Source organism: Aythya ferina (genome assembly GCF_964211825.1).
Source record: "Aythya ferina genome assembly, chromosome: 25".
In the NCBI taxonomy this organism is placed as follows: domain Eukaryota; kingdom Metazoa; phylum Chordata; class Aves; order Anseriformes; family Anatidae; genus Aythya; species Aythya ferina.
In genome coordinates this window covers 876,140-887,886 of record NC_140323.1, presented here as the reverse complement: position 1 = coordinate 887,886, position 11,747 = coordinate 876,140, and the positions used below count along the sequence as shown (strand labels likewise).

Sequence of the window (11,747 nt, the reverse complement as noted above, 5' to 3'; positions counted from 1 at the left end):
CCCTTCCTAGGAACCAGCTGAGCCCTCACATACGGGAAGGGAAGGGCAGAGGGGGCATTTCCCCCTCCTCCCACACATGGGACCAGGGCCAGCATAGCTGAAGATGCTCTCCGAGCCTAGAAGAGGCAGCAAGATGTCCACTGCTCAAGTCTTTCTTATCCTTTTTATTGACAGAGACCTTCCACAACATGCAATTTTGACACGTAAATACTGGGTATGCATTAGATTCTTTACATTGAAATCATAAAGTTAAATTATACACAACTTAATTCTATTCACATATAAACACAGCACACAAGTGCTCTTCAACCGTAAAATTTGGTGACCCCATCTGTAAGCTATATGACAGCATTTACTGTTCCTTCCATTGGGAAGAAGGTAGGTCACTTCAAGCTGATCCTTAAAATCAGAAGCTAAACCATTTGCACGACACATTCTGGACTAGGAAGTAGAAACAATTGTGCTGAGATTAAAATAAAACCAAACACATGACTAAGGTACTAGGCTTTCAATTTGTTTTGATCACCTGGGCAATTCATGTGGCTTACAGTAGTGTTTCTCATATATATACACACCTGTATAGTGAAATATATATTCACACATATATTTCACATATGTGTATATATATATATATATATATATGTAAAATGCATGAATATGAATGAAAACACAATCTGCAACTGCTTATTTTGTAAGATATACTTCCGAAAATTGGATTCTGCTGTGCCACAGTGACAGCTGAGCAGGATGATGCTCTTCTGGTAAGGGGAACTTTTCTATTTGAGGCTAACACGCTGATGGAAATTGTTCTTTGTGTTTTTCCCTCTAATTAGATGCACGTTCCTGTTAGTAGAGAAGCACGGGTAAAAATGCAGAAACAAAAAAGCATGTACTAGACATTTTGAAGGCTTCCCTTTTCCACCTGCTCATGGTGTAAAGCTCACAGACTGGTCATTTAACCCTCTGCATCAGAGCCCTCAACCTTAAGCCTGTATCCTCAGTTTATACAGCAGGTGAGGTTCCACCACCAGCGCTGTCCTTGTGGCACTGCCAAAGCCAACAGCAGGGGTCACAGCACGCCCAGCTGCAGCACGCTGCCTCATTCAGCTGCAACCTCATCAGTCCTCCTCAGCACAGGGACCAGGCAGGACAGGTTCGACAGGATGACAGAAAAGCACACAAAATATGCAGCATTTGTTCCCCACGGATGAGTAAATTAAGGCTTTGGCTTGGTGTGCATCTGTGCCAACTTTCAGGTGCAGCAGCTGCTCTGCGCACCAGCCCTGCTGCCAGCAGAGCAAGAAGCCCTAACCTGCTTTTCCTCCCTCACCATCGCAGCAGCCCCAGGGCCTCCTATTCGGGCAGCACTCGAGCAGAAAGTGAAAAGGTTCACACCCAGCAACTTTCTGACGTTCGGTGGCATCTGCAGGGACAGCTGCAAGTTCCGCATTCGGCCCCGAGGCCACCTGCCCTGCTGAGCACCCACCCTGCTGCGGTTCCTCGCGGGGCTTTCAGGCACCCGACTGCTTCACCACTTCCACAGCAGCACCGGGTCACTGCACCGACAGGAAGAGTATTTCTGCAAGGCACTCTGAGAAAAACCTTGATGTATCACAGAAATAGTTTTTGAATCTGCCATGGCACTAACTTTAGTGCATACAGGAAGAGTCAGAGGAGTTGTTCTTTGTAAGAAGCCTTTCACAGTTTTATTCTCTCTGGTAAAATTGCCCATCTGTGAGGCTGGCTGTTTGCACAGTGGTTCAGACTTGCCTTGAAGTAAATGCTACAACATGTGCTTCTATACGAATGTTTTCAGTGCTTTCAGTACTGACAGGGAGCACCTGTCTTACACAACCTATACATATCAAATCTAATTTCTTCAAGCACACACTCACACAAAGGCACACACACCTTTTCCCATCAGCTCACTTACGACACCCAAAAACCCTGATCAGAGCCAGGCACAACGTTACCTCAGCGGGGCAGTGGCAGAACACACAGAGGTACCCAAAGTGCCCAATTTCCTTGAGTCCAGAGCAGCACAGCACACAAGTTTTTGGCACTATTGCAACTTCACGTGGGGATAACTGCGCTTGGTTTCCGAGACACAGACCTGGCAGGGTGGCAGCCAGCTGCCAGCACAACGCACGGCTCTGGCAGACAGAAGCGTGAGCAGTCCAGAGCAGTGAGAGGGAGCATTTGGGGGTAAAGTTCATCTTTTTTTCCATTGAAGATTCGTTGATTGCTATTGTGAGGCCAATCTCAGCAGAGGGCAATGCAGAGCACGGGGATCAGTGCGATCACGTCCCACCATCTGTAGGAGTTCAGAGCTCCCCGAGGAGCTGATCCGGGCATTCCCGCTGCGGCTGCACCCTGAGCTAGAAGCTCATAACCAGCAACGCCAGGAGGAGGGGCAGGATACCTGCAGGAGACACAACAGATTTCAGTCTGTGCTCCAAACACATTCACTTGCCCTTTCCCTCCCCAGCCACAGGCAGAGCACCTTTACCTTCCTCCCCTCTTTTTCACATAATCTTAGATCAACAAAAATATAAACGTGACAGACTGTAGTGAAAGGCTCTTAATCTTTTTTCAGGTTTAAGCAGAATAATTAAGAGACAGTAATGTAAAGATGGGCAAGAAAGGGGGGCACAGAGATCCAGGGTACATGTTACCTACCAACAATGATGGTGGTCGCTCCATCTGGAAAGGAAGCAAGCCAAAATGTGAACCTGAATGTCCAGGCAGCACAGTTCAGACTATACAACGAGCATCTCAAATGAAAGCCAGTGCACACGTGAGACAATTCAAACACATAGAAGATCCCTGCATAGCCCTACACCATGGATGTATCCCTGAAAATACATCTGGGTTTAAACAGAGGAGCAGTTGCAGCAGCCTGTAAGCCCAACCCACAACCCAACCATACACTGCTGGCGTGAGATTTTAACAGAAGCTGTACCAGGCAACATAAAAAGATTATGGCACACAAGAGCAGCCCACGCCCACCACCAGAGCAGATCAGGAGTTGTCTGAATGGCTTTGTGCAGAGCTTTTCCTCTTACCTTTACAGGTTGGGGGAGACACATTCCAATGAACTCCATTTCCTGATGCCACACATTGGGCAGAAGATGACCCCTGTAATTTATACCTAAAGAAAGAGAGGAACTTGAGTGCTTTCGCAAAAACACCCCAGAAAGGGTTCTCCCCACTCCTCCCGGCCATCGCACGGATACAAGTTGTTAACCAGAAGCTGCCACTGCCATGAAATGGGGTCTGGACGCACCAAAGGCTGCTTTGATAAGGGCACGTAGGTGGCACAAGGCCAAACTGAAGAGGTTGCTGCATTACCAGTCAGCGTGCATTGCCATGTGCTCATCTCACCACACAGCTCATACACAGCTGTACTGGGAAATCAGGGCAGGAGGACGTCTTCTGACCCCCAGCTTCGGCCCTTCTAACCAGGGATCCACTCACCCATCACGACAGGAGAACTCCACAGTTGCCCCAAACAGGAAATCTTCCCCTTTTACAAACCCGTTCTTTATCACGGGGGGAGTACATTGCTGTCCTAGAGAGAAAAAGAGGTTATTTCACCTGCTTTGACGTGCTGATGCTGTCAAACAGTAACGTCTCAGCTTGGTCTGATGTTACCAATGCCTCAGAGTTTTGCAACCCTGCCAGAACCCATCTGTGAGGAGAGAAGCCTGGGAAGGACTTGACCACCTCGCCTCTGTGGCAGCAGGAGGCTCAGCCCTGTGCTTTAGCACCACGAGTGACTTCCACATCACGAGCCAGTGCAGACGAAGGGCACCGACCTGTGCCAGGTACAGCACGGCCTACGCCCATCCACACGCCTGGCTCCTGAGAGATGGGGACTGCAACGCAAGCGCCTCTCACTGGGGCATACAGCAAGCGAGAAAGGCTATGAGCAAGCAGCAGGAAGGAGTAAACCTCGTGGCACAGGCTGATCAACTCCTCTGACTGTCCTCAAAACGAGTTTGATCACAAAGTATGAGGAAAAGCTGATCCACCAGAAGAGTCGATTCCAGCTGCCTCGCTGGGAACAGCCGCCTGAACTGTGGGGGCCTGGAGGCACAGCGCAGCTGTTCAGTTTGTTCAGAAAACAAAGCACTCAGCCCATGTACATAATAAACGCACTTTGAGGCATGCAGAGCCTGTTCTCAGTTCCTCGGAGTAGACCAAAATGCTAGATTTGCACACATACACTTCAAACGAGTTCAGCAAGAAAACTCTAGGTGTGTTTGGTTCATATCCAGCTTTGGGTTTGCAAACTTCAGAGCAAAGAACATTTTGAGCACACCAAGATCACTTGTACAGTCAGCTCAGCCAGGAGAGGAACAGAGATACGCACGTGTACATGACTTGGAGCTTACAGACCAAGTGGTATTCTCCAGACAAGTGACTTCCAAAGACGTTCCATCTCCTGTAGCATACCCCGGGTTACATCTGTACTCCAATGTGGTTCCAGCAGGAGAGCTGCTACTCACAGTCCCCACTAACTCAGCAAAAGGGATGCTGGGAGGACGACCACAGTAGCCTAACAATGGGAGACAAAAGCAAAGTCAGCTACAGAAGAGTGCCCAGAGGCCCAGCAGTAACGCTAGCCAACTGCGCTTTGGAGCACACACTGTCTTCACCTGTTTGAGTTGTGGTGCCTGGGATACAGCTTCCATTCTACCCACTTATATACTACAGTTCGCTCCAGACTCCACGGTACTTATCTCTTACTGTACAGTGAATAGAGGACCCTCCAGCCAGCATGAAACCATGATTGCATTTATAAACTACAATAGTTTATAAACTCCCTGGGCAAACTCCCCCTTTGTGCCATTGTGCCTCCCATTGGCAACTGCAGGTGGCTCTCCACACAGAACAGTCAGCTGTCCTGCAGCTGGAACATCAACAAGAGTGCTTCAGTACTTCTGCTAACAGAAAATTTACACAAGGTACATGGAGAGGAGGAGCTCTAGCCAACCAACACACGTCTAGAAGCAACTTCGAGCTTTCTCACTTGGTACCGGGCCTCAGCTACTGCTGGTAGCCCAGCTCCAGGCACATCACCCCATGAACTAAGCCATGGAAGTACCTAATCAGGCTAGAAGCAGCGTTTCCACCATCTTCAGCTTCCCATAACACTATGCACTTTAGCATTACACCAAATTAAGTAGGCAAAGCTCTAATGTTCAATCATTTGGTAACTACAGAGAATGAAAGTTTTACTCCACTTACAGATCACATCAACATTTTTCCCATAATTTCATAGATTTTCTGCTCTTCCCTTGCACCCACAAGTTTGTCAGCATAGTTTCTGAACTGGATGAGAATATTGCACCTCAGCCCTCACAGCAAGAGTTAGCTGAATTTTACGGTCACTTGAGTTATGGCACACAAGAGCAGCCCACGCCCACCACCAGAGCAGATCAGGAGTTGTCTGAATGGCTTTGTGCAGAGCTTTTCCTCTTACCTATACAGGTTGGGAGAGACACATTCCAATGAACTCCATTTCCTGATGCCACACATTGGGCAGAAGATGACCCCTGTAATTTATACCTAAAGAAAGAGAGGAACTTGAGTGCTTTCACAAAGACACCCCAGGAAGGGTTCTCCCCACTCCTCCCAGCCATCGCACAGATGCAAGTTGTAAACCATAAGCTGCCACTGCCATGAAATGGGGTCTGAACACACCAAAGGCTGCTTTGATAAGGGCACGTAGGTGGCACAAGGCCAAACTGAAGAGGTTGCTGCATTACCAGTCAGCGTGCTTGCCATGTGCTCATCTCACCACACAGCTCATACACAGCTGTACTGGGAAATCAGGGCAGGAGGACGTCTTCTGACCCCCAGCTTCGGCCCTTCTAACCAGGGATCCACTCACCCATCACGACAGGAGAACTCCACAGTTGCCCCAAACAGGAAATCTTCCCCTTTTACAAACCCGTTCTTTATCACGGGGGGAGTACATTGCTGTCCTAGAGAGAAAAAGAGGTTATTTCACCTGCTTTGACGTGCTGATGCTGTCAAACAGTAACGTCTCAGCTTGGTCTGATGTTACCAATGCCTCAGAGTTTTGCAACCCTGCCAGAACCCATCTGTGAGGAGAGAAGCCTGGGAAGGACTTGACCACCTCGCCTCTGTGGCAGCAGGAGGCTCAGCCCTGTGCTTTAGCACCACGAGTGACTTCCACATCACGAGCCAGTGCAGACGAAGGGCACCGACCTGTGCCAGGTACAGCACGGCCTACGCCCATCCACACGCCTGGCTCCTGAGAGATGGGGACTGCAACGCAAGCGCCTCTCACTGGGGCATACAGCAAGCGAGAAAGGCTATGAGCAAGCAGCAGGAAGGAGTAAACCTCGTGGCACAGGCTGATCAACTCCTCTGACTGTCCTCAAAACAAGTTTGATTACAAAGTATGAGGAAAAGCTGATCCACCAGAAGAGTCAATTCCAGCTGCCTCACTGGGAACAGCCGCCTGACCTGTGGGGGCCTGAAGTCAGAGCGCAGCTGTTCAGTAAACAAAGCACTCAGCCCATGTACGTAATAAGCGCACTTTGAGGCATGCAGAGCCTGTTCTCAGTTCCTCAGAGTAGACCAAAATGCTAGATTTGCACACATACACTTCAAACGAGTTCAGCAAGAAAACTCTAGGTGTGTTTGCAAACCCAGAGCTGGATATGAACCAAACTTCAGAGCAAAGAACATTTTGAGCACACCAAGATCACTTGTACAGTCAGCCCAGCCAGGAGAGGAACAGAGATACGCACGTGTACATGACTTGGAGCTTACAGACCAAGTGGTATTCTCCAGACAAGTGACTTCCAAAGACGTTCCATCTCCTGTAGCATACCCCGGGTTACATCTGTACTCCAATGTGGTTCCAGCAGGAGAGCTGCTACTCACAGTCCCCACTAACTCAGCAAAAGGGATGCTGGGAGGATGACCACAGTAGCCTAACAATGGGAGACAAAAGCAAAGTCAGCTACAGAAGAGTGCCCAGAGGCCCAGCAGTAACGCTAGCCAACTGCGCTTTGGAGCACACACTGTCTTCACCTGTTTGAGTTGTGGTGCCTGGGATACAGCTTCCATTCTACCCACTTATATACCACAGTTTGCTTAGCCAGAGATAAGGTGAAGATGCGACAGCATCTATGCCTCTCTGACGCTACTTCCGTGGCCACCCACCCAACTTGCAGCATCAGCCACAGCTGAGCTCAGAAACCAAACATCCCCACCAGGAAGCAAGCCCATCAAGCACTGAAGGCAGCTTCATCTCTCTTTTCAATGCACTTCTGGATCATTTGTAGTTCACAAATGCATCATTCACTGCAATTGCTTCAAAAATCTAAGTCTGTACTCACGTTTTTCACACTTGGGCAGAGGTGGATTCCAGTTACCGTCTGCATCACATTTAGCTGTATGAGAACCATTCATAAAATAACCAGGAAGACATTCAAAGGCCACTGTATCTCCATACGTGTATTGTTCAACAAAACCAGTTAACTTCTTCCCATTTTCCACTACTGGATTTTCACATCTCACCACTGGAAGTGAAGGCAAATCAGTAAGAATACTTGTTATAAGAAAAAAAAAAAAAAAAGCCCTACAGTGTCTACAGAAGTTTCTCGTGTAATGCCTCTGGTAACAACTGCCACCCTTCTGCTTTACAAGAGGCAGGTCCCCTGCATGCCACAGGTACTCTGTGAGCAGAGACACCATTAAAAACTGCACACAGAGCTTCATTTGCAGAAAGCCCTGGGCACAGGCAGAGAGAGGACTGCTTCTCAAGGACTTCTGAGAGTCCCAAACAAATGATTCATGTTCATTTACACTTTGTGGAAGACCAAAAGGAAAATAAGTCTGGTTACTGCTGCCAGGAAAAATGCAGACACAGCCTCTTGGCCCTTTCACACAAGCTGTAGTTTCCCACTTTATCTTTTTAGCCTTATCTGGTGGAATGAGGCAGTGTTGCTTATTCTCGTTCAATCTAGGTTATTAGAGTGGCTTTCTATGTGCTGAAGAATCCATTAAACCAAGCCCTGCTTCTGACTGTGACTTCAGAACCACTGCATTAAGTCTGGGAATCATTTTATACTCAAATCAACCTTCTCATACTTGGCAGCTTACCAGAAATAATTCACATGGGAGAGGAGTAAGAAACAAAGTGAAAAGAGTAAGGAGAGAAAGAAAACATCTACCTTTGCATTCAGGGGCTGGACCACTCCATATTCCATTGGACTCAGCATCCGCCGTACAGTAAATCGTGGAGCTTCCAATGAGAGAAAAGCCTTTATCACAGGTGTAAGTTACAGCTAAGCCGAAGACGTACTCTGTTTGTGTATTGCTGAACTGCCCATTTGCAATTACAGGAGGTGGTTCACAGGGAATAACTGCATGGGAAAGCAATAGCAAAACATACAAGAACATTTCCATCATATGTGGAACTGACATCTATCTATTAAACAGGAAAAAAAAAACTACTAAGTAAAGCCAAAGAATGGGTAAGTGGCCCTAAATCAATCATCTTAACCTATAGTATTGAATGCTAATGCCCCTTCAGACTCTCAGCTTTTTTTTAATGGGTACTAAAATGGCAGAGCAGCAGCTATTGTCCAAGAGGAGACATTAAAGACAAGTCCTTCTGGATGCACCACACATTGTCTTGCTAAGTAGCCTGGCAACTTCACCAACTGGTGATACCAGTCCCTGCTTTTGCTGGGAGGAGGCCAGAATACTTCTGACAGACACAAACCACCCAAGCTATCCGCAGCTGATGGCCAGTTGCCTACTGGGTAGGAACAATGCCCAAATGAAGAAAACTCTTGAAATTCATCTTCCCTTCTGAAAACACGTATTTTGGATGTTGTCACATCGAAAGCCATCCCCTGCTGATCAAAAGCTGTGCTTGCAGTTCAGCAGTGCCCGGCTGATGAGAAGTGCAACACAAGCAATGTGGGGCCCACACCAGCCTGGCCAAAAGCCAGGAAAAACAGCCCCAGAAGCTGCTCGCCCTGCAGATCTGACTCACGAGCTTCTGCCAACATCCACAGATCCTCCTTAGTATTTAATTTTTATTCTCACTTTCGCTGTGAGCTCTTGTCTGGGGGAGAGGTAAGGGATAATGTCTCTAGAGACTGATGTAATTTGCATCAGGTGCCAGGAAGACAGAACCCACCTGCTGCTCCCAGGACTATAAGGGATATGCAGTAACTTCAAGAAAGATGGACACAGAACATTTAAGATGTACTTACTCTCACAGAATGGAACATCATCCCAAGTAACGTCATTGTTAATAAGTACACATTGTGCAGATGGCATCCCAACTAATCGGTACCTAAGAAAAGAGAAGATTGAATCTCTTAAAAACTGAAAAAAAATGAAATCCAGGAAACAGTTTCTTGTAGCATTCTCTGGAGGTGAAACCTAGGGGAAAAAGAGCCATCCATCCTGTGAAATACAGCTTTCTCAGTACCTAAAGAAATGCATTATTTGATGCAGTTTAGGGAGACATTATACTTGTAGCAGATGGGTAAAAGCTCGCAGGAGCATCCCCACCCTGAGGCTGCGCAGCAGACCCGAACAGGGCAGGGTGTCACTGGCATACCCAGGCTGCTTAGACCCAGGCCACTAGACCTATATATTTTTTTTAAAACCTTTTTTTTTTTATTCCCCCTCCCCCCCCCCTTCTCCTGCACAACAGCGAACACCCCTGCAGGGCACCCACTGGGCCTCAGATAGAAAATGCACCAAGCATTAACCAATGTAAAGGAAACACCTGAAACATTGATAATTACTAATAAGGAACGACAGGGAATGAACAAATTCCTTTTCAAAGCAAAGTTGCAAGCAGCTTGCAAAGAACATGATCTCACACCCAGAAAATAACCTGTTCTGATAATAAGAACAGGAGGGAGCCTGATCCCCAGGGCTGCCTGCTCTCAACACCTCCCACCTGGCCCGTGCTTGCCAAGGAAACGGCCCCCAGGCATTAGAAGAGTCCCCAGGGTCTCCCAGCCTCAGCTCCCTTGAGTCACCAGCAGCCCACGCAAACTCTTACCCGAAATTACAGGTGAAATTTATCGTCGCCCCAAACCGCAGGTCGGTTGAGTAGTGAAATTTGCCATTTTCTATCTCTGGTTCACGGCACAACTTTCCTGGGGGGGGGGGCAAGCACTCAGCATTAGCTGTATTTTATTGCATTATAACGAAACACAGGTGACAGTGCTGCTCGGAACCGTCACGGACGAGGTAACCCTTTCACTTGCACCTGCGCTTCCTTGAGAGCAAGTAGCGGCACTTTCAGAAAAGACACAAATTACCCATTAACTTCGGAGGAACTAATGGTTAAACAGCTCAGGACAAATGAAAGAACTCTTAACGAGGCAGGAAACCAATACAGACACGAGGCTTTGGGGAGAAAAACAACAGAAAGGAGAAGGGGCGGGGAGCACGAGCGTGTTAGCCCTGTGACAAGGGATGAGTGATCCCGCTGCCCCCTCTGTACCTTGGTTTTGTGGAAACCTGCCTCAGCAGACGTGCTGTATGACCAGGTGGCAAAGCAATTAAGTGGGACAGAGATCATTTCCAAGAGATTATAGTGCCTCAGCTCAAAGGGCAACCTCACGCAGACACCCTGGGAAGATGCTTGCTGTCAGCACCCCCAAACAGAGCACCCCAGGCAGCACCCCCAAACCCACACTGAGCCCCGAGCGGCGCCTGGGGTCCGCACCCCCTCACCATGACCCCCTTATAGCCCACGGCAGCCGGCCGGGGGGGGCACTCACCGATGCAGAAGTCGGGGTCCCATGTCCAGGTGGAGTTGGGGAGGCAGGTGACCAGGAAGGACTTGTCACTGACCCCCACGTACCCGGGGCGGCACCTGTAGGGCACCTGGGACCCGACGGGGTACGACGCGTTGGGGGGGCTGCGGGGCTCGGCGAAGGAGAACCTCGGCACACCCTGGCAGTCACCTGGGGAGGGACAGGGAGATAGCGGGGGGCAAACCGAGGAGAGCCCTCACCTGCAGCCCCCCACCTCCAGCCCCCCACCTCCAGCCCCAGCCCCCCGGCAGCCCCAGCCCCGCTCACCCCAGGCTCCGGGCAGCGCCAGCAGCACGGCGCAGAGCCACAGCAGCCCCATGCCGGTGCCGGTGCCCGTTCCCCTGCTGGTGCCGGTGCCGGTGCCCGTGCCCGTGCCGATCCCGGTGCCGTCGGAGCGATGCGCAACGCACCCCGCCGGCACGGCCCTTTCCGGGGTGGGCGGACACCGGGCCGGCCTCAGGGGAATTTTCCGGCTTCGTAGGAAAATCAAGGGCTCGGCTGAGCCCAGCCCCGTCACCTGGGAAGCCTCTCGCCCTCCTTCCGTGGATGAACAAGAAGGGGGCGTGCGGGGCCGGCTGCGGGAGCCCTCGCCCCGCGCCCGCCTCCCCCGAGCGGCTCCGCCCGGCCCGGGGGCGCCTCCCGCGGTACCCCCGGTAAATGTGTCCCCGCGTCAATGGGAAAGCAAAACAAGTGCATGAAGGCACTGGGCACGGCCTCCCTTCCCGCACAGCCTCCTCCCCGTCTCCCTCCTCCCTGCCTCCCCGACGCAGTTCCTCGGAAGCGCCGCGCCCCTGCCCCGGGCACAGCCCGGACATCGCCTCCGCAATCACCCCCCGCAATCATCCCCCGCAATCATCCCCCGCAATCCATCGCCCCAGCCCAGCCCCGGGCAGATAAGGAAATCGC

General features: G+C 50.0%; 1 protein-coding gene across 3 annotated transcripts; it reads right to left on the bottom strand.

The window, feature by feature from the left end:
* Positions 1 to 144: 144 nt before the first annotated feature.
* Positions 145 to 11,365, bottom strand: LOC311423733 (complement component receptor 1-like protein). Of its 3 annotated transcripts, XM_084498109.1 has the most exons (14): positions 11,109 to 11,365; positions 10,806 to 10,991; positions 10,079 to 10,175; positions 9,273 to 9,355; positions 8,220 to 8,411; positions 7,383 to 7,565; positions 6,789 to 6,974; positions 5,900 to 5,993; positions 5,489 to 5,574; positions 4,376 to 4,561; positions 3,478 to 3,571; positions 3,066 to 3,151; positions 2,680 to 2,703; positions 145 to 2,422 (listed from the first exon to the last, which is right to left on the bottom strand). In XM_084498109.1, the coding sequence occupies exons 1-14, from the start codon at positions 11,158 to 11,160 to the stop codon at positions 2,379 to 2,381; spliced, it is 1,593 nt and encodes a 530-aa protein (XP_084354235.1). In that variant the 5' UTR covers positions 11,161 to 11,365; the 3' UTR covers positions 145 to 2,378. The 3 variants fall into 3 exon arrangements, with proteins under 3 accessions (XP_084354235.1, XP_084354237.1, XP_084354236.1); XM_084498111.1 differs by lacking the exons at positions 3,066 to 3,151; positions 3,478 to 3,571; positions 4,376 to 4,561 and having other exon boundaries at positions 11,109 to 11,287; XM_084498110.1 differs by lacking the exons at positions 5,489 to 5,574; positions 5,900 to 5,993; positions 6,789 to 6,974 and having other exon boundaries at positions 11,109 to 11,287.
* Between the last annotated feature and the right edge of the window lie 382 nt (positions 11,366 to 11,747).